Source organism: Odontomachus brunneus, unplaced genomic scaffold (genome assembly GCF_010583005.1).
Source record: "Odontomachus brunneus isolate Ranch 3 - 2012 unplaced genomic scaffold, Obru_v1 Obru_scaffold_053, whole genome shotgun sequence".
Lineage (NCBI taxonomy): Eukaryota > Metazoa > Arthropoda > Insecta > Hymenoptera > Formicidae > Odontomachus > Odontomachus brunneus.
This window is the reverse complement of record NW_022639503.1, coordinates 1,243,578-1,267,159: the sequence shown is the minus strand read 5'-3', so window position 1 is coordinate 1,267,159 and position 23,582 is coordinate 1,243,578. Positions and strand designations below refer to the sequence as shown.

The following is a 23,582-nucleotide window of genomic DNA, read 5'->3' as shown; positions in this document are numbered from 1 at the left end:
GATATTCTCTAGGCAATAGTGTTATGCACCAGGATTCACACCGACATTCGATGTCCGACGTACGACGTCCGATATCCAATAGGAGAACAGCTTTCTAATAGCATGTAGGGCTGCGTTCAGATTCCCCACCCGGGTGTATTCTATTACTAGAAGTGCTATAGTATATGTCACATATATTATAGTGTTTCTAGTAATAGAGTGCACCCGGATGAGGAATCTGAACGCACCCTAGACTGGCTCTGGATTAACCCACTCTGGGTTATTCAGTCTACGTTTATTGGTCGAACAAGTACTTATAAGCTTTATGATTGGCTAGTAGAGACTTATGATTCATCATAAGTCATTAATCGCTCTCGGAGCGATTAATCCAGGGCCAGTCGAACACGCTATAATATAGAATTCAATTCTCTATTGAAAAGCTATTCTTTTATTGGATATCGGACATCGTACGTCGGACATCAGACGCGGTGTAAACCCTACATTAAGGTGCGTTCCCACTTAGCGCGTCACGCGCGCGTCGTTCTTCGCGGACCAATAAAATCGTCTCATTTTATTGTCTAACTTTACGCAAATAAAATGGGATGATTTGATTGGTCCGCGAAGGACGACGCGACGCATAACGTGCTAAGTGGGAACTCACCCTTAGCATGTAGAGCACATTCTAGGGTAAAAAGATATGAAAAGTACGATGATAGTTCAGATGATGGCCGTTGTTTGGTACTGACGGCGCTACAAATGTTGACGCGCATTTAAACGCACTACTAGCAGTCTATAGTTATATAGTCAAGGGTATATACACGTGATTTCTCGAACCGGTGATTGTTAAAAATCCCAAATTTTCACAATAGCACGCGCGTTTCGAGGTGACAAAACTTTGTTTTCTTTGAGATGGAAGTTAACAAGGGTGATGTAGTGTTACCAGGGGATAGGATCAAGGATATAATATTGTCTAAGGAAAAGGAGGTTGTGATTCTGGGTCCTGGGTTACGTCGCGACGACGACACAGTATTTGTTTGTAAAGCAGGTATCTTGAAGAAACGTGAACCTGCAGTGTATTATGTTGACAGCTATCAGAAACGGTATAAAATTCATGCTTACAGGTGTTTTATAATAATACATGTGCGCCGAAATTGTTTCGTGGATCTATTTCGAAAGTTAACAAAATTCAATTATATAAAATATTTCAGACATTAATATCACAAGTGTTATATGTATATATGTACAACATGTTATTTATGTATATATGTACACTTGTGTATGTGTATAATACCAAAAATATTAATTTAATATTTAAATAAGTTGATACAACTAATGCGTATAGAATTGTATAATTCTTCGAGGATTACAGTCACCGAAATAAAGATATCATCCAGTTGTATTTTTTTGCAGCAAAAAGCTGTTTCACAGAAAACTTTTCATTTATTAAAAATACTCAATATTAAACACCTTTGTTATTACAATGTGCAAGTAATCTTACACTTAATCTCAAATATTCCTCTATTTTGTGCATAGATATATTCCTAGTCGAGGTGAAAATGTAGTGGGTATAGTAACCCAAAAGGCTGGCGATATATACAAGGTGGATATCGGTGCTAGTGAACAGGCATCATTGTCATATTTGGCTTTCGAAGGCGTGACCAAAAAGAATCGTCGTGATATACAAATAGGTGACGTAGTGTTTGCCAAGCTGTTGATTGCCAGCAAGAATATGGAACCTGAATTGGTGTGTGTGGACTCACAGGGCAAAGAGAATGACTTGGGTGTACTTAGCACAGATGGTATGATATTTACCTGTTCCCTGAGTCTTATAAGGAAATTATTGAATCCAGAGTGTCCATTGTTCAAATTGCTTGGTAGCAATCAAGCATATGAGATGGCTGTAGGAATGAATGGTAAAATTTGGATCAAAGCAAGATCAGTACAGGAAACGATTGCTGTGGCGAATGCCATTCTGGCGGCCGAATATATGATGCCAACAGAAATGAACAAACTTTGCGTGAAGATCGAGAAAACTTTGCTTCTTGTGGCGTGACTTGCGTTAATATAGTAAGTGGCTAATTGAAAGAGATGATTAATCTTGAAGTGCAAAAGCAGATACCTGAATTGATGCAAAATTCTGATCCTATTTGTCATATAAACCTGTGAAAATAGAAGTATTAGTTAGTAATAGTTAAATAAAATTACAAAAATCGATAGTTATAATTATTACATGAACTCACACAATACTTAAAATGTTTCTAAAGCGTTGATGATGATGTGATGATGATGATGATGATGATGATATATATATATATATATATATATATAAAAATAGGTTTAATCTCAATATGACTAGATTAAATAATTGTAAAGACATATTTATTAATTAGAAAGTACTCACTTTAATTCTTCCAACTGGAAAAAAAATTCTTGTTTCCATGTACAAATTATTTCTTTATATGTGATCATTCCTGTTTAATGGATAAAATAATTAATTCTTTTCTATTATGAATGATGATTACATTTATTGTATCAATATTTGTAACGAATTTTGTAAATAAATCTGGAAGTTTTCTTAATCTACATATATATATATATATATATATATATATATATGTAAATATATATATATATATATATATATATATATATACATATATATATATATAGATTATTATTATTAATATTATATAGAGTGACAACCACTGTGACAACCATCCCGATAGTAGATTAAAACTAGATACAATATCGCCGTAATATAACGTTTCATTATGAATGTAATATCGACGAAAACGCGACAAATTGATGATTAATGGGAGATGTTAGAACAAAACAATATCACTCTTCATACATTATGAACAGTGTTCACAAACATGAATAATTTTAAGTGTAATTCCGGACATTTTCCTTCACAAAATTATTTAACATTATTACAATATCATTTTCTCAATGTGCAAAGTGTTTCTTATTCTAAAATGTAGATTTCGCAATTGATCACATCTAGTGGACGTAGTAAAGAGTTGAAAAAAAGTCGCTTCGTAGGAAATCGAGAATGTTTAATTTCATTTTAACATAAAATGGAAATGTGGCGTATTCAGATAATATTGCACATTGTATTACACTAGTGACCGCAAAACACAGTATTCGATAATATATAATAGATACAACGGTGCAGCGCTGATTACGACAATTCTCATTACATTTCGCTGATATGTGCCTAGTGACGACTATATACGTATAGTCTATGTAATAACGACGTGGTAATTGCACTCAACAAGCACAAAATGTTATTTTTTTTCACGAAGGAGTACACGAAAAAGCAACGTCCAATCGAAAATACATCGCGTTATGCGGTTCCGCGTTTCAATCAAAATAGAAGGTAATCTTTGTACTTGGTGGAATGTGTGTATTCATTGCCATCGCTTTTTAATATAAGCGTACATGCAAGAAAATTATTGGTGAGAGCAAGAAGAACAATTTCTAAATTTGAAAATTTCTAACTCTTCTTCTGTAAATCTCTTTCTCACCAGAAAATAATGGAAACAAGGGCAACGGAATAATTGCTATCTCTAAATTTTTTTTATAATAAATAGACATCGTTTCTTTTTTTTTACAAAACTGCCAAAAGATAATCGAATAATAACTAATAATAATGACTCTCTAGTTCTTATCGACACGTGACGAATACATTCGCGCCAGTGACTAATTGTAACAACTTATCATTAAATGCACATGTATCATCATCGAAAAAACCGATTGAGACATTGTTACATAATACAACACATAGGTCACTTATATGGATCGGTGTACTTACACCGTTTGTACGAGAACGCACTAAAGCGAATACGCAACAGAGTAAAAAGATATATATATATATATAACAAACAAAATAACAGTATCGATAACAACAGAAATACATCTACTATTTTATCAAATCAATTTGAAACTAAACTATCCTTTTTTTAGTCATTCGTGGCCCCTATCCTCTCTGTCAACACGTCGCTCAAAAATAATATGATCTAATCTAAATACTAAAAAGAGTATACGCATCGTTCAAAGCCAGACTTGACACCGCGGATCTAACGACTATAACATTTTTATGAACTACGAAAAAAAAATTAAAATGTACGAAGATTCTGTAGAAAATAAAAAAATAATAATAGAGAGAGAGAGAGAGAGAGTGAAGTGGGAAATATAAAAAATTGTAACTTTAAAGTTGTATCTTTAGAGGCGATAAAGCCGTAATTAATTAAAGTTATAAAAATTAAAATTACAGTGTGTTACGATAGTTCAAGTATCTAAAAATAAGTGTCCGCAGTGAAAAATTCGGCTCTGAATATGTTTATAACGTACTAATATCAACGAACCACCGATAGTCATCAAGTTGGACTTGATGCGCTTACAATGCTGCCTGGTATGATACGCTTCTCTTTTTTTTTGTCGCCATCGTTAAATCTCGGGTGATTTAAGCGAATAATTATCGCAATTATAGATCAACGATTACGTGGCGACTGTAGTTTTTACAATAAAAAACGAAGAGAACGAAGGAGAAGCTTGCTAAGAGCGCACTAAGAATTATACAGAAGAAAACATTTATTATTCGGACACTAATATCTATTACAAAACTATGGTTCCGCGTATCATGGAAGAAGCCACACATAGCTTTTTTCTCTTTTTTTTTCTTGTAAAAACCACATGGATTATTCGTCGCACGGGATATATAATTAGGCGGGCAATATGTATGTTAGGGGACGATACATGGTGGCACTAGCGACCATAAATACTATTCTATGGCATTGTGCTTCGCTTAATAATAATATACGTTCCTCGTCTTCTTTTCTCGGTGCGCTAATCGAGGTATATCGGGGAATAATTAATGCGAGATACGTCTTACGATAAAAATTAGCGAGGCGATAATTTTATTCGCTGAGATGCGAAGTGCTGATATAGTGCCAAGCAGTGTAATAGCATGACGATAATACGTGGACAGAAGCAGCGGGAAAAGAATCACAAGAAAGCGAGAAAAAGAGAAGCGATAGGACTGATTATTTATAGAAGAGGACGAATGATGAGGACTGTGATGATGTGCAACGAGAGGATTTATTGCGGATAGAGACATTTAAGACGAGGCATCGGAACAGAAGAAAATAGATTGAAGAGGAAGAAAAAGAGTTTAGAAATCTACAGAATATTTTATAATATTATCCGGATAATACCGAATTCAAAGAAAATATCTATAAATTTTGAATTTAAGCGAAAAGCCACCTGAAAACAAAAAAGAATTGTTTAAATAATATTTAGAATCAGGAAGAAATGTTTAAAACGTGTTTTTTTAGAAGATCTATTCTTAAAAATTCCTTAGAAAAATTTTGAATGTTAAAAAATGTCTGATATATATAATATACAATTTTATCACACTTTACGATATGCTATTCGCATAGTTTCGCATTAAGCGATTCGGAGAAGAGTAATTTTTTGAGCTTTTCCAAATGCCTTGTCTTAAAGTTACAAATATATAATATACATATTGTGCAAATTGTGTGCCTAAGGGATCTACTACAACAGCCTGTGGATTATTACCGTTTCATGTGATATGAATGCAAAATATCTGCCATTATTACTGTACACGATTTACTTTTGTGTAAGTAATCGCACACTTCTCTCGTCTCTATATATATAGAGAGAGAGAGAGAGATTTTATCAAATATCTTTCAAATATCTTTTTTCTATATTGTGACTCACTTATAATTCATTTCTGCTCACGCGTCCACTTAAATTTATTATTTAACCGCGAGATTCTCCGTCTCGTTAATCGCGCGTTCTCTTATACAACCCTAATCGTAGAAAGGAATAGAAAATATATTGGCTATACAGATATATATTTATATATACGCTAGCATATATAAAGCGCGCGCGTACGGTCGGTACGTCAATTCTTTGTTCGTCGGAAATCGACTTATTATTATTACAATGATGAGAGCCTTCAGCGGACGCGTTTTCTACACTGCTAAAAATAATATCTCGTCACTGTCACGAACGTTTTGTTCACATGAACGTGTGCAGATATGCTATTTCCTCTCGCACAGCACAATGGCAGAAATTCCATGACACGTTCTCTAGAGTTTTGTTATAAATGTTATTGTTAAACCCCCCTCGTATCGGTTTAGTTTAGTAATTATACAAGAATAATTTGTTGAATTATTTACTATTGTGCAAATCTGTTCAGAACAGTTTCCTATTTTCTTAGTAGTTCAATATGTCACTGGGCAATTTTGATAAAGATATAGCTGTAGGCATCAGGTGTATATGGTATTTATCACTACATGATAAGAAAAATAAAGGATTACTATCTAAATCTTTGATATCCGTGGGTCCAAAGAGTCGTATCATTTAAAAAATCTACATTGGACCTTACGAATTTCGTAAAAAAAAATTAAAGAATAAATTATGTATATAATGAGACAATATTAAACAGTATTAAATTATACAGTATTTGGTTTTGATATATCAACTCAAACCTACGTTATACGTCTGCATTATCGTGTAAAAAATATATATTTTTTTGTTAATTATTGGTTCAACGCTACGTATTACTGTTCTTACATTAAACGACTAGTATGTCTAATATTTGGTAAAAGTAATACGACTCTTTTGACAAATGAAGAGCAAAAAGGAGACGCACTATGCAAGTGACTTTCCGTGAGCAACATTTGTCGATCGGCAAAGCGAAACTTGGTAACTCTCGCGGTTTTTTAAAGTTTTCGTCTATCTCGATATAATATATGTAGATAAATATTATCATCAGGTTTCAGCATAATTATGTAATGTATATAAAAAATTGTCTTTTGCTTATGCCTAAATTAGCATGATGCTTCGATTATATAAATATATGTATGTATATATATATATATATATATATATATATATATATATATATATATATATATATATATATATATTTATATGTATACGTATTTTCATATCATTATTATATATATATATAATTATATAATTATTGTATTATTTTTCATATATATATTTATATACCATTCACAACACAGAGTGCATAGTACGAAGCTAAGTGCCGATCCGCTTATCCGTATAACAATTCTTTTATACGCGTGCGTACGCACATATACGTATTCAAGAATACGTCAAAAGGAGAAGCAGATCCGAAGCCTCAATGTAACAACGCACAACCAATTTTTATACAACCTGCGTGCATCAAAGTACTTTGTCGCTTTGTAGTTGACTCGAAATATTACATTTCACTGATATGAAGAAGCGAAAGAAATTCTAAAAAAAAAAATGTCTATCAATAAAACATAAATATACGTTAATCCGCACTCGCGCGTCGTAAAAGAGAAATATAATCATTGTTATAATAAGCCTGATATACATCTCTTGTCTTTCATATGTAATGTACAAATTACTTGATATTAATAAAATAATTTCTTGGAATCGACAAAATAACAATAATATATAATTCAGATAATAAATAAAAATCACAATTTCTAAAAAATTTAACAGATCTTTTAGGAAAAAAACTCCAATCTCTTTTCTTTTTTCATAAAACGACCAGCGTATTTAACTCAAAGGAATGAAAGAATACAATAGATACATAGGAACGATATCCATCAAAAAAGATCATAGGTCACTACTATATCAAACCTCTTTTATATTAACGGAATCGTTAGATGACGTTAGAATCTTGCGCGCACACACACACACGAAGCACCGTCCCGACAAAGCGTCATAGAACGTCGTCCGGTTAGTCGGTCACGGCTGAGTTCACATTCGCGTCTAAATACGATAGCGTTATTCAAAATATGCGATGCGTTCTATTCTGTCGCATCCTATTAATTAGTACATTAGAGAATTAAGTGTTATGATTATTGAAAAAATCTTATTGCACGCGGTGCGAAAGAGAAGCGACTGTCACTTCTCGCGCATCGTTGGTTGCTCTCGTTCGCCTATATAAAGTGTCCCACTTATTAACGCGCTATTTTCCAACCGCAGATTTCTCGAAAAGAGTACTAAAATCGGCATGATTCCGGAATTGTTATTTCTCTGTGTTATATTTGAAATCCGAATACTCAATATAATTTCCTCTTACAATTACAATGTCAAATTCTGTGCTTTTTAAATCCGCAAATCCGTCATCGGAAAATAATGCTTTAAAAATGGGACACCGTGTATTTTTTCGTACGGTTTATTGTACCTATTGAGACTTATGGTTATCCGCCCATTTATTTCTTTCTTTTTATGTTAGTCGCTGTTTAGGAAAATTTGATTTTTGCGAATCAACGTGAGTCAATTAGTAGTCAGTTAGTTAGACAGAGCTGTGTGATTGTGTTAAGGTGGTGCAGAAGTGTGTCGAAGCGATACGCATCCCTCGAACGATAGCATGCGGATTATCGTGTGAAAAATATCGTAGATAAAATCTAAATTATTACGAAAGATGTATCTCTCTTACAATTAAAATTATATTCTTTCCCATTCCACTCGAACCCTTCCAATACGCGGGATTTTTTTACGAGCAGCACGAGCACATAATGAACAGTAGCATATTTACAGAGAAAGAGAGAGAAAGTTCTATAAAAATGTATCTATATAATAAAACAACAAAAACGAGAGAGCGATTTTCCGCAGATCCCTAGAAAGGAACTTTCAACGACTTGTGCACACCTTAAAACGGCAGTAAGTTCGTCAAATCGTATACATATACGATCGATTGAACAACAAATGATCTTATTTAGAAAAAGAAAAATACTCGCTATTCATCGCGTTACTTCTCGAAAAAAGTAAACGAGTGCAAAATACATCTTCTCTTGACGATATCGTTCGATTATCGCGTTTCGCAAAATTATCTCTTAGAGTTTTACAGTCTTACTACGATTCTTTTGGCTTGACAGGAGTCCTTTCCTTTGCCTTTAAGCTCGATCAGTCTGAGCAGTCGAGTGTGAGTGTCGTCGAGAAACTAACGGGAGTGAGAACGTCCTGCAGTAAACATCTCCAAAAAATTCTATTAACCTCCTCGCATGAAATCTGGTGGAGTCTTACGCTCTTTTGGGTTTTGAACACTTTATGTCGCGTCGTGAATCGGGGATCGAACGAGAAAATGGAACCTTTTTCTTCAATTCCTTCTGTTTCGACAGTCTCTCTTGTCGGTGGAGCTATTTTTTACAAGATCGTAATTATTTCATACGTGAAAGAGATGCTTTCTGAATCTCGCAAACAGATGCTCCTCTAGCAATCTTATTACATGCAAACGATTAGAATGTAAAATATAGAAATTAATACATCATTTTAACGGCACAATTTTTCCTTGAAGGATTCTTTATTACAAGATCAAATATTCCCTTGCGATTCTAAGATTTTACAATTAAAATCAGAATTTCAATATTCCTAAGTCACAGTACGAAAAATATCACTGAGTGTATCGCGCGCGATTACAATTTATACGTTGCTGTATATAAAAATTTTATCTATTTAAATTTATTGCTCTCTCGGGAGAAAGCTTAAGATCTATAAATCTTCCAGGAACGACGACTTTTCGTGAGTGTGTTCCGGAAGATTCGCTTCAAAATCGCTTTAAAAAAACAAAGGTTCCGTGAGAACCTTTTTTTTTTAGAATAGAAGTCGATTCTCTCCTATATATGTATAGTTCGATCCCCGACCGTGAACGGAAAACTCGACACTGGCGGGACACTGCGAAGCGACTGACAAGTCCTGAAAATGCGTCTCGAGACGTGTATTCCTTCGCCGTAATCGCTAGGTAGTCTTGCATTTCTATTCTATCGTCGACTTTTGTTTTTTCTTTCTCTCTTCGAAGTCGAGGCCTTTAGCGGTGAATTCGGTTACTTACTCGTTTCAAGACGACGTCGAGAGAGACGTGTTCGTGTCTGTTGCTTCGAAGGCGCTTTTAAGATAATCGAGAAGTATGCTAGAGCCGTCTAGGTTGCACGACGCTGTTGTTGTTGAGGCGCGTAGTCGTCTGATTGTTGAAGTTTTCGTCCTGCGGTATGTGCTCGGTGCGCTCGTCGAAAAATCCCGGATTTAGAATGATGTTCGGTACGAGCTCAATCACCTCCTGCTCCTCCAGCTGCGCTGCAATCACGGAACGGAGATTAATCTTCATTGGTCTGGGCCACGGACCTTATTAGCTTCTACCCTCTCCCTTCACCGGTTGTTCTCTTTGTCAGGTGCAAGATTCTTGACGATGTAATTTCTTCATCCCGAAGTCTCGTTAGTGATCGCTTTTGCGGATTATTTACGATTAACATTTTTGTTAGTGAGACTTTAAATTATTGACTTTATTGCTAAAAGTGCCAATCTTTGATTTTACCTCGCCTGACAAATAAGCGTGCTACCCTTGACCTACCTCGATATCGCCAGAGACGTCTTACCGTATCACTTATCTAGGCCATAATGCTCTATGACTATCGTAGTACTTACTATTTGTTGCTAACTAAGATTTATTCGGCAGGCTCATTAATTCATACAATGTGAGTGATATCTAATCGGAATAATAAGATAGAATAATCGTATTCAGAAACAGGTAGAGAGAGATAGATAACGAGACAAACAAGTTTGCGGTGGAAAAATTCTATCTGCAAATCTCAGTAGTATATTTCATTCCCAATGAAAGAGTGCCATACTTGGTACAAGAAATGTTAATGAGCTGGTAAACTGAGTGCACGTTATCGGTGTTCGGTGCGGCAAGTTTGAAAAGTGTCATATCGATAAGGAAAATTAACTAAAGATGAAACAGACATACGTCTTTATTAAATGCTATATTGAAACTTGTCGTTAAATGCTGAGTTGAAAAAATCTGCGAAAGGTGCAGAAGAGTACAGGAACAAGATATCAGTGTGTGAGATAGAGAGAAATAATTAGAGATCTATTTCGTCAGAGAGAGTATAATCAAAATTCGAAAAAACATTGCTGTCGCAAGAGAGAAGCTAGAGATCAGGGCCATAGATAAGTTCAGCTTAGTCGGATGCTAATTGTAAGATGCTAATAACGTTCCCTCTGCAATTTTATAATTATGATGCGGCTAGTGAGGTGTGTTCTTTAGCTAACTTGCGTCGCGGAGATTTTCTAATATGTAAGAGAGAGAACGAGATTCTCTGTGGATATCGTGCTTGTTAGATAATGCCACATGAATATGTTATATATATATATATACACAAGAAATGTATATATATACATATATACATAGTATACGGTCACCAGCGGAAAGAAGTAGTAGTAAGTAGTAGCAGCAGTAAAGAGACAGAGTAGAAGCGGAAGCTCTTATGTAAGGTTACCAGAGAGGATGCTTACAGGGTACTTTCCACTCGCGATACAGCAGGTAACAAGTACCTAAACCGAGAATCATAAGTGTGCCCATGACAATACCTACGGCTGCCACCCAGACACGCGTATCGAAATTCTCTACGCCGGCTAAAAGGTGTCGAGCGAGTTCTGAAAATTAGTTACGTTGCATAAGAGAGATCGTTAGTCGCGACGCTATACAACAAGAGGAACGTTTGATAAACGTATCCTTACAGTTTCTCTCAAAAGATACATTATGTATACAGGATGCCGCACAGATCTATCGACTTAAGTTGCTACTTTGAAGATACAAGAATAGTTCGACGATAGTTCCGCGACATCCTGTATAGAGTTTCGAGTTCTCACTTTATACGGATCCCAAGGATAGAATTCTATTTACAATAGCCGTGATGCAATTATAATTTAGTAGCAATTGTAACGCAAAATACCCAATTCCTCCACGCTGTGATGCGTGTGACCCTCCACTTCCACGATCTCGCCTCTGCCCAACTGATTGGTTGCCCACACTCGGAACGAGTACGTCGTGTTTGGCACCAAATGATACACATCTATTTGCCTCTTTAAAACAATTATACGACCATCAGTTTCGGATTAGATTAGTTCTTGTTAATCAGGAATGGTATAACGCTTCGTGTTATATTACATTGCGTTCTTCACTCCCTTTACAATTTTCTGTCGTGCTCTGATAAGGCATGATACTCACGGAATTCGGAGGAATGTGCGTTGGAATAATGGGCTTCCACTCTTCCGGTTCCTCACCCACGGTCGGTTTCAGACGATATTCGGCAGTGAAGTCTATGATAGGATATCCGCCAGTACCAGCCACTTCCCAGAGAATGTTGGCCAAGATTGTAGATGGCTTGACCCACACATTGTGCAAGGCTGGAGGAGGTGCTGCAAACAAATGTAATAAATGTAGTACACGAGATATGCATGCTAAAAATTTATATCAACTGATAAATCTGAAACTACACTGAGAAAGTGTTTGATATTTGTGATTATCGTACAGTAGATTATCACATGTGACTTCCACATCGTGGAAGAACCAAGCCCTGCTTAAAATAATGTATACAAAATAATAAGATTACACTATGTTCAGAATTTCAATCTAAATCAATCATCTTATTAATTTACATTAAGACAAATTGAAATTCACTAAATCTTATGTAACGTTATCATTTTGTATTCATCATTTGAACAGGAAAGAGAACTAACTTTGTAACAAGTGTTACTATAAATGTTAGTGATAATAACCTAATATGTATATTGGCCATTACTATTTTTTTGTTCGAATAACAAGAAGATATGGTTATGTAGATATAGTTATAGTTAGCGCCGGAAGTAACTATAGTTTTCAGCGAGATAAACTATTTTTTCTCTTAGTGCAACTACTACTTTTTTTTTTGTCAATTGAAGATCATTTTTTATAATAAGCTACGACATACTCCTGACTTCCACGTTGATCCTGGCTTTCACGGCGTCGTGATCGTCGTCCAGGGTGCACGAGTAATTACCGGCGTCGTCCGCGCTGACATTCAACAGCTCTAGCACGCCGTTCGGCTCCACTTTCAGCCGCTCGATCTGTCCGTCCTCCCGACCCTCCCTTACCCACATTACTCCCATTGACTCGTCGGAATGTGTAGGAAGAGCACTCTCCTCGGCGCAGGCCAGTTTCAGGCCTTTACCCACGTCCACGGCGACGTACCGTATCGGTACCACGGCCACTGCTTCCTGCCATCCTGCAAAAGACACAAACACGTTACTTACGAGGTCACTCTCGTTCGCGCGACTATGCCTACGTCCCACTTAATAATTGCGGGATACGATTTCGTTTTTGTTTAATGTTCAGTGAGAATTCAGTCAGAATAGAATAACGATCGCCAAGTGAAACTTACCCCATGGGCGAGCTCCATTTAAGGTTAGTTCCACGTGGCGATCACGAGCGTTATTCTACCCTTATTTCTCACTGGTTGAAGAATAAGTTCCATTTGGCGATCGAGTCGACGCGGTAGATGATTTTGCTTGGGGTCGTCTACAATATGATCGCAATTATGCTTTAAAGTCGTAATACTAATCTATGTGAATCGATCATTTATATGATCCGCATTCATCGATCGCATGTATTCTTCGCATAAACACGTAAAAAATGAAAAGTTTTTTTATTGGACTCGTCAATGAAACTTTTCATTTTTCTCATGATGTTACGCGAAGGAAACGGATACATGATCGATTCACAGACTAGTGTTGCAACTTTAGAACTGCGACCACATTGTAAACGTCCTTTTTCAACGTCCAATGAAAGAAACCAGGATAGAATGACGCTCGCGGTCGACGCAATTGCCAAGAGCTTACGCCCTGAGCTTCATTTGGGGTATTATAAGTTCCATTTGGCGATCATAACAACCAGGAGCGTCATTTTATCCTCGTTTCTCGCTGGGTGTTAAACGGAAACGGGATCGTGTCTGGCGTCGACGCGATCATCAAGTGGAACTTGCTCTGTGAACACGCAAGGGGAAAATTGGCTTGCGAGTACGAATTTGGTCGTGCACGCCAAGTCGGCTAGCTCATCGTCGAGGACGTAGGTGGGCAAATTGATAAATAGATTTATTGCGTCTCTTATTGCGACGATTGTTCTCGGACACGTCAATAAGCAGGATAAGCGCGAAGACGATCGAGAGTGATCGCGGCGAGAGAATACATAGAAAGATCGCGAGTCAGGTGTGCTATAGAACTTATTATTATGCGGTTTGTGACGACGCGGTCACCTCCTGATGACGCAGGTGACGATAGCAACGGGCAAAAAAAGGTGCAACCAGAAAAGTAACGATAGTCGCTCTCTTTACATAACTCGACCCTGAATCGTAACGATCGCCGAGCACGTACTATAGTCGCTCATAGATCGCATGATCGTTGACAGATATAGATTGCGCCGATTGTTTCATCGGCGCGAACACGTATTATGTATGTGTACACATCCTACTCATCCATCTCTGTCCGTTGTGTGTCTGTCGGTCTCTCTCTTTTTCTCTCTCCTTCTCACTCGCTCTCGTGTTAATCAAGCGGCGCGATTTGCGGCATGATGTGGCCAGGTGCTTACCTGCCAGGAAGAGTATCAGCAACGGCAGCAATTTACGTCCAACCATTCTGCCATACTAAGAGACGCGCGCGAATACCTGGGCGAGAGGTGCGTTTTATTACGAAACTCTCCTTGGCCGCATCCCGTCTCTCGATCGATCGTTCTCCTTCCGACGTGTTTTCTCGTTTTTCTTTCTCCCTGTCGTACTCGTGACGATCCCGCGTCGATCGGCCGAAGGCGCGTCACTCGGCGTGCGTTGCGTCGATCGCCACTGTCAAGCTCATCACCGACTCGTCGTCCGTCGGTGGCCGCTCGCCACTATAAATGTCGCGTCAACTCGTCACGCTTCGCGGAACACCGCCCGTCCGGCGCGTCTCGCTCCTCTTTTATCGAATGCCACCGCCGGCATCCTCCTACGGCGGCGTTCTGTACCATGTCAACAAAATGTCCGTTAGTATCTAAATGTAGGACCTGATAGGGAATTCTCCGATGTCTTATAGGAAAGACTTTACCTTTCTACGCTTCCACCGACCCAATTCACAGTCGATATTGAAGATAAGTCGCCCCCCCCCCCTCCAGCGGTCGGTATTGCAGATTTCCGACTGTCCGACTCATGCGTGGCGCCACACTCGCGGCGCGAGTTGAGTTATTTTGAATCTCCACGTCGTAACAATACAGCGTCCAGTTCCATCGCGCGCGCGGCTGGCGAGACGCTTCCTCCTCGCGATTAGTTTGTTTAATAATGACATTCACGTATTCGTGAGCGATCTTGCGTGTCAGAAGAAGAGGCAGTTCCTCGTTCTGCGTAATCCCGGTGGAAATGTGGTATGTGTGATATCAAGTTTACAAGTTATCAAGCTCTCTCGAGCATATGACAGAACGATGCAAGTAGTAAGAGGTTACACAGTAAGAAAATTGACTAATCACAATTGATTATTTAACCGTAACAAGAATCATTGGTTGTATTTAGCACAGGAAATAGCTTAATAAGCGATTTCCGCTGCTCTGGCAGCAACTCTGCGACTGTTGTAAAATTCTCTTCTGAACAACAGTAGCGATTTGCACTTTTCCAACGCGTTCACGGTCGCTATTTTTCCCAGCATACTTTCGATATGCTGGACCGCTTAGTAAACATGTTGGAGAAGCGTAAACCGTCAAGTGTTCGAAAATCTCAGGAACATTCGCAAAGCGGATCGACGGTGCAACGCAAAGCGCTTTCTCTGCTGAATGTAACCATCGACTGTAGCTCGCCGATTTGTGCTGATGTTTTTTTTCTGTACACATTCGACCTTAACTGTTTGCGATGTTGCGTCTAATCTCAACGAGTTGCTAACTGAAGCAACCGTGAGGATATATGTTGACTATTATTACGATCTGTGTGTTTACCTCGCTCTTGCTTGAGATGTTTCGTTGATAAGGAATTTCCGCGGCGTTAACGCATCAAGTGCCGCGCGCGTTATGTTACCTTTCGGAATTAAATGAAAAATTACTTCGTTCTGTCGCGATTGAATCGGTATGCTTCCGATATAACTTGAACGTTCGTTTCGTCTACGATCTATTTTTTTTTAATATCGCAGAATTCGATATGTGATCCCACGTGTAACACCTGATGCGCTAAAGCCACTTGCGTTGAAGGGATATCGGACGAAAGCAAAACGACTCCCCGTTTTCCATGAAAGAATTGATCTATTTCATAGCATTTCATTTCGAGAAAAAAAGAAAAGGTGATTCTTATAATTATAACAAACACGTCGTCAAATACGAAGTAGATTTTTTCACACATTCGACCTTACGCGGCGCACGAGAACCGCGGAGTTAAAAGTCCTCTCTCCGTCTCTACACCGCGTTTTCCTTTTTCCTTTTGTTTTATCGTCGTTTTGAACATCATTTAGTCGTTTTACTATACTTCCTCGACGCTACCTCTGCACCCTCTCTCACTCCCTCTCTTTCTTTTCGATCAGTATCGCTCTCTTTTCCTTCCTTCCTTCTTTCTCTCTCTTTCTCTCTCTCTCTCTCTCTCTCTCTCTCTCTCTTTCTCTCCTCTCCCTACGATATATATTTATGTATATATATACCTTTAGCGGGTTTTTGTTGAGAAGAAGTTTCATCGCGTTTTCTCCTTTTAATACAAAACATAAAAATTATTTCACGATCGTCGTCGTCGTCGTCGTCGTCGTCTTCGTCGACGTCGTCGTCGTATCATATATCCAGAGATAAAAGTATAACGCTACGTCCTTAGGATTTTTAGTGAAATTCTCCTCCCCTGCTAAAACACAGCACGGACAGACAGACAGGCAAACCGACAGACAGACAAGGAGACAGATTAAGACAAGATTACACAGACAAACGGTGGACTACATTGTCGACAGTCGCGGTTTTTCTTTCTTCTCCTTTTCTTTTTTCCTTCCTCTTACACTCTCCTCTTTCGCTACTTTCACAAAAGTTCGCGCATGCACGCTGTATGCTGTCCCGCGTATTTTTTTCCTGTTATCCGTTTTGCATTCCTCGTCGTCTTTCCTCTTTCGCACTCTCTTTCTCTCTCTCATTCGCGTTTCTTTCATCTCTTTCTCTCGTGTTCTCTCTCTCTCTCTCTCTCTCTCTCACTCACTCATTCACTCACTCACTCACTCTCGCTCTCAATACATGTTCACAACGCGCGTATACAATCGCGCGTATACGCTCTCTCTCACACATCCATACATACACACACATACACATACACACATACGCGCGCGTAACACTCGCACCAAAATTTCATTTTTTTTTTCATTTTTTTATGTTTCTTTTTTTCGTCGTCGATGTAGCTCCTTTTCTCCGTTTTGAACACTTTTTGGGGAGGTGGGTGCCAAAACTCTGCCATTTTCTCTTTCCGCTAACGATTATTATACAAAATAATTAGAAAAATGTACAAAAATTCATAAAAATAGTAATAGTTACATAGTACAAGTTACTTTTGGGTAATTATAATAGTGTACGTGTGTCTGTTGGGTATGTGTATACATAGATGTGTCTGCGTGTGGGTGTATATTTGTGTGTTGTGTGTGTATGTGTGCGGGTGTGTGGGCTTGTGTGTGATCGAGAAACGAGCATGAAAGTACGACCCTACTGATAATTGTTCCAACGAGACGGGTCGGAACGCGCACTCCGCGAACGGCTTTCCGCAAGATCTTTCCTTCTTTCCTCAGCGCGGAAAACCGTCTCGACGAGAATATCGCGCGTGCCGATAATTAATAAATATCAATATCGTTGCCTACGTATGCATATACACGTGCCTCGGGTGACCCATTATTACGAAACTGCACCGCAAATGTGAGATAATCAAAGAAATTGAATTAAAATATCATCTCGAAAATGAAGTACAGAGACAATGATGATTTTTTATGTTCGACATTAGCAAGTCGGATTATTCCAGGACTCTTTCACTAACGATGTCCCAGATATTTTCATCTTTTATTTTTATCCTGCTTTCATTCAGTTTTTCCACACGCTCAGAATTTCCTCTCAGAATTTATCTGCCTAATCGTTAACGAGGCATTCCGTAATAATAGTGGGTCATCCCGTACACGCATTCGCGACAACAGTGTGTTCCTTTTCTCGCTCGTCGTCTATTACTCGCGCTTTGTTTCTCTCGCTTTCTCACTCCCACTTTCTCTCTCTCGCTCATTCTCTTTCTCTCTCTTTCTCTCTCTCTCACATTCTGTCTTTCGTAGATCTATACATTTATATGTACACACATTTATATATGCTTTATATAGCGACAGTTCCGGGCTCGGTTCCCGGTCTGGTTTAGTCTGTCGACGCTCTTAGGTTTTTCTCACCACGGTGCCTTAAATTGGAAACAGAAACAGCAACAAATCTTGTGATATTAGATATACCATATGCTATACGCGTATATCAGCGTAACGACGATTCCCGGCCCGCTGCATCCGCACATCGTATCGCGATGAAAGGAACGCCAGACTTCAAGCTGGGAAATCACGACACTGTCATCAAACATGCGCGAACTTCTCGATCACGATAACGCACGGCGAAACAAACGGAACGGCCGATGACATGCCGAGAAAAATTCGCGGACGATTTTACGCGATACACTCTCTCGCGACCACAGAGAAAGAGAGGGAGAGACTGTACGCGGTTCTCGACCAAATTTTCTCTCGTGGTGGATATTCCACGGAAAAAAAAAATTGATGACACAGGATACGATTCTCGATGGGGCGCGATTGCAGCGGGCCGAGTTTATCCTACGCGAAATCGCACGCATCACGGCCCCTCTCTCTGTCGCTTATATATGCGCGATCTTAATTTTATTAATGCCACAATATATATCCTCCGCGACATGATTATCACGCGCGGTCGGGGACCACCGTACGCCACCGCACGCGCTCCCGTTTCCGCCTTGTTTATGCCTAAAACGACGAAAAATTGGAGATACACGCGTGAGCCGAGTGGGGAGAGCGCATTCGGTGGCGAACGTGCGAGGAACTCGGGCCAGGGAATTACACCTCGTCCGCCGGCCACCGCCGAGCGTGATCGTCAACGTGGAGCCGTGATCGCCACGACCTCTCGTTAAAAGAGAGCACGGGCGCGTCTCGGGCGTTCATTAAGCACGCCCGTCAGAGATAATCACGACATCCCGAGAGGCCTCGAAGAGGAGAGACCTCTTACGCGGATGGCAATCGTCGGCTCCCTCGATATATCGGGCGGATATATACGGATGTAAACGCTAACACCGCTCTGCCGTCCACCCGTTGGATAACCGCGATTCGCCGCGGCATTGGCGTTTATCGTATGCACATACGTCGTGATATGCACACGCTTGTCGCGAGGCGATAATCTCCGATATCGAGGGTCGTCGCGACGGCTCCACATTGTCGCGCGGAGTTTTCACACACATTAGTAGTTCAACACTTACACGCTGAATTAAAGGCGCAAGGCGCTCGCGCACACTCGTTCTCCGCGTCATGCACGGAACACGCACACACGTGTATATATGCATACAGCATCACGCGTTTTATTTCATCGTACACGCCCATCGTTACATCACGTCTGTTATGCTCTACGTAAAATTTCTCTCTCTCTCTCTCTCTCTCTTTCTCTCACACATACACACACAAACACAGCCAAACAGCTACACGTATACACACATATACACACTCACGCACACTCGCTCTTTCTTCCTTGCCCTCCTTCTTTCTCATTTCGCACCCGCACACGTGCATTCACGTTTACAACATGCATACACACACACCTACACGCGCATACACATAAACGTCCCGCTTCCGCGCGCTTTCGGCTAATATATTTATAACAATATTCTGCGACCAAAAAATAAACTCTATTATGTGTTACACGCTAATGAATTAAGCTACGATTATCGATCGATTACGACTATGTTTTACATTTACGTTCCGTCGATCCCGAAAGAGATATTGCATGTGGGTTGGTTGGCCTGGTGCGGTGGCTCTCGTAGGATACTTTGCACGCGTTCCCGCCCTTTCTCTCTCTCTCTTTCTCTGTTCCTTTTTTTCGTTCGTTTTCTATATTTATTTTTCCTATCGTTCGTCGGCTTCCTCCGGGCGAGGCTCAGGCGACCTTTCGCCGAAGGGAAGGAAAAAGAGCGAAGGGCGCTGAAGCCGCCCGCGTGCTCGTGTGCACGTGCGTTTGCGGTCAGCAGCTCCCGGTCTTTCCTTCCGCTCCTTGCTCGCAGCAAGGCTACCGCGGGAAGCCGGTCACAGCGCGAAGAACTCTCGGGGACTGCGCGGACGGACGCGGAGGTGGATCCAGCGGGGACTCCCGGGTCTCTCCGGAATGTAACCGAAAGGGAACGGAGAGACATCGATTGGAAAACCTTCGAGAGGAAACTTCGTTATGTCATTCCCAATGACAACGACGAGTCGTGTGAAAAGTGTCACCGGCTTTCGCGACTTTCTCGAGCGTTTCTTGGATTCCAGATTTTTTCTCTCTCTCTCTCTCTCTCTCTTCGATCCGAATCAAGATTCCACCGACTAATTTGAACCCAATCAAACGCTTAACTCGTCCTTCCCGTCACTTCCTGGATCGTAGCGCGAATTTTAAGCGCGAGGAGATCGACGCGGAGTTTCGCCGATGAAGTCGTACACACACAAGTCGAAGCAAAGTCTAGCCAAGAGACCGAGAGTCACCGTAGTAACCGCCAAAGGACCGAACCGCTGAATCCAGCTGACAGGAACGCGCTGAGAGGATCGACAAGCCCGCCCTTCGGGAAGCTGAACATACGCGCGATTGAATCGGCGACCGCGCGTCAAAATCGCAGATAAAGCGCTTCCCTCCATCACTCGACGCTCGGGGGTGCACCGGGCCACACCTCGGCAGCGTCCGGCCTCGGGCGCACGTGGACGAAGCACGGACGTTTCCGTCGTCGCCGTTGAGTGCGCGGACGCCGTCGAAGAGAGCCGTGACCGGCGTAATAAATTGAGCATACTCGACGGGAGCGATCGGATCAGAGAACGCGACCCGGAAATTGAACGCGAGTTTCGCGTCGTCCCCCACGTCGCGTCGCCACGCTTCGGCCCTGCGAGCGATCCCGTCGGATAATACGAGCTGCAGATCTCCTCGATCGAAGAGGATAAGCGAGTAGACGGCCCCGTTACTATGAATAAATAATACTGCGCTATTGTGTTGCCTCGACAGAAGCTCGAAAATTACATAGCCGCCGCGACACACGGTGTCTAATCTACGTCTAATCCGCGCCGCATCGCGCGCGCGCGCACACACAACATACATATTTCTCTCTCTCTCTCACTTTCTCTCGGTTCATAAATAAAAAAATACTATTATATTATAAAAAACACTATTACAAAATATAATCTTTAATTTACGGTACTACGGTCAATAAAAATACACGGTCGCGGTCAATTAAAAAAATAGAGACAATCGTGCAAAGGGCGCGCGTTTCATTTACGTCACTACGAATATCAAAAATAAGAATTTCGATAACGAGACGAGCAACGCACACGCAAAAATTTCGAAATCAAATTCAAATCGATACTTCGTCTCCTCTCTTTCTCTTCCTCTCTCTCTCTCTCTCTCTCTCTCTCTCTCTCTCTTTCTCTCTCACTCTCACTCTCCGCGCGGCCATATAATCCATCGAGCCAACTGGTATCCCGTAATACGTTCAGTCGACGATGTGAGGATGGATACTGCTATAGTATAATTTCATCGTTCGAGACACGTGATCGTTCGCGGATCAAACGCTGAAGGATGGAGCGCTGATGAGAAGGTCGTTGCGTTGACACTGTCGCCATGTCGCATGCGAAAAAATGCGGTTCTCTCCTAACTGCAAGACGCTGTGGCGTCTCGCAACACTTTCGCATTGCGCGAATTCTGATTTGTAATCGTGCCGAGCTCACGGTGCAGCTCGCGGAGAATATGATCCACGGCCGTGAACGTGAATACACGGGGAAATCGCGCGAATAATCAGAAACGTTCATGTCACGGCAAATAAGATCCGGAAGAGTCGGGAATTTACATATTACAAACCACGATAGTAACTAGAGAAGATAGTAACTGAACACGATATATTCCGCTTTTTCTACCTTCGCTCTCTGTGCCTCCCGTGTGATATCTCGAAACTGATATCCGTGGCCGATATTAACTTAGTCGTTGCCGGAAATTTGTCTCGCGTGAGATATTCAAACTTGAATTCAGAGTTGGATCCAGATTTGTCACAGGTAAATCGTAATGATACACGCGACGTTACATCTGCAATCGCTATCCCACCGAGAAACACATCTAACTGTAAATTCAAATCAAAAGATCTCGCTTGAAACAAGTTTCAAGTAACAACTATTAAGGGGATGCCATACTTGGAAACTACCGAAATAATGGCTTTTGTCTGCAAAGTTCACGTCGCGTATTAGTTGCACAGAATTACAGACGTTTTCGCATACTGAAAGTACGTGCAGTAATGAATTGGAGCATTGCTCTCGATATGGTGAAAACGAGAAGAAATTTGGAAATCGACATCTCGAGCTGTCAATCGACGTAAATATTTATACTTGACATTTGGAAAGTTCCGCGCAGCTTGCACGTACTGCATGTGTATTTGCTCCTTTAGTGAACATTTCGACGAATATTTCTGTGTATCTTTACGAATTTAGAAGTTCAAAGGTGTACAAAAAATTTGCAGAAAGATCTTTATAACACATGCGTGGTTATGTTGATATGGTAAAAACATAGCAACACATATTTGTACAAGATCTATATGCACGAAAAACAAGGCAATATGATCGTGTTAGTAATGATCGCCTCTACGTTATTGACAATTTTCGAGTTCGTCGTTCGCTTTGGCATCCCCTGCGACATTCGCTGTGTGCACGATTTTAATCAAGAAGAATCGCTCTGCGCGTTCATTCTCCCGCTTCCGTCGCACGCATTCGTTCCACAATTGCCTTCTCTTTTTCAGCTCACTTGTTCGCACAGATACGTGACATACTCCCAATCACTCGCACACGACATATACGCGTACATACATACATACGCACGCACGCACGCACGCACGCACGCACGCACGCACGCACGCATCAGGCACACTTACGAAATCTCTTGTTTTTCGCCAAGCTCACGTTCACGCATCGCTTTGCGAAAATCTGCGAATATATCGAACATCAACATGTGCTACTAACACCTTAAGTCGATTGACGCGTTTTAGAAAAAGGTAAAAAATCATCCTTCTAGATATTATCGCGTGCTTCGTCGTTCTCCCTCCCCCTTGTTCACGATTTTGACTTATTCGCCTCGCACTCGCACGTCCGCATCGCGTGTCCACGTGCTTCCGCGTTGCCGCGCACAGTCGAATTTCTCGGCCCGTTCTCTCCTCGCGAGACCGGCGCGGCCAACGTCGAGAGAAATCGCGCAGAGCGCACGACCGGTCGTGTATAAAAAAATACTTAATGCACGAAAAAGGCTGTTTCGTTTGTTCCCCTCGAGCCCTCTCACAGATCCCATCCCGCTCTTACACTTCCCCTTTACTTCTTCCTCCGCTGTTCTTCAATTTTTTCGTCGCCATCGCTGCTGATACGCGGCGAAACATGCCCCGCGTGTGCCGGCCGAGATCACGACGTGAACTCTTCCACGTGGACCGAATTTCCGCGGAGAAGCAGCGCGCCTCACAGCCGTAAATAACGCATGACCCGATAACCCCGGACGA

At 40.7% G+C, this 23,582-nt stretch overlaps 2 protein-coding genes and 1 long non-coding RNA gene across 5 annotated transcripts in view; 2 read left to right on the top strand and 1 right to left on the bottom strand.

Moving 5' to 3' along the window:
* Positions 1-769: 769 nt before the first annotated feature.
* Positions 770-2,195, top strand: LOC116845554 (exosome complex component RRP40). The gene is made up of 2 exons (XM_032818335.1): positions 770-1,079; positions 1,513-2,195. The coding sequence occupies exons 1-2, from the start codon at positions 889-891 to the stop codon at positions 2,030-2,032; spliced, it is 711 nt and encodes a 236-aa protein (XP_032674226.1). The 5' UTR covers positions 770-888; the 3' UTR covers positions 2,033-2,195.
* Positions 2,196-2,849: 654 nt separating this feature from the next.
* LOC116845552 (neural cell adhesion molecule L1-like protein) lies at positions 2,850-14,823 on the bottom strand. 3 transcript variants are annotated; one of them, XM_032818332.1, is made up of 6 exons: positions 14,417-14,822; positions 12,765-13,058; positions 12,023-12,213; positions 11,748-11,877; positions 11,308-11,448; positions 2,850-10,089 (listed from the first exon to the last, which is right to left on the bottom strand). In XM_032818332.1, exons 1-6 carry the CDS (start codon positions 14,460-14,462, stop codon positions 9,926-9,928), a joined length of 966 nt encoding a protein of 321 aa, XP_032674223.1. In that variant the 5' UTR covers positions 14,463-14,822; the 3' UTR covers positions 2,850-9,925. The 3 variants fall into 3 exon arrangements, with proteins under 3 accessions (XP_032674223.1, XP_032674224.1, XP_032674225.1); XM_032818333.1 differs by having other exon boundaries at positions 2,850-10,084; XM_032818334.1 differs by lacking the exon at positions 11,308-11,448 and having other exon boundaries at positions 14,417-14,823.
* Positions 14,824-15,079: 256 nt separating this feature from the next.
* The window catches only part of LOC116845601, a 77,077-nt gene continuing 68,574 nt past the window's right edge, over positions 15,080-23,582 (top strand). Inside the window, exon 1 of the long non-coding RNA XR_004378272.1 lies at positions 15,080-15,220. This is a non-coding gene — a long non-coding RNA (uncharacterized LOC116845601). The remainder of the gene's footprint in view (positions 15,221-23,582) is intronic.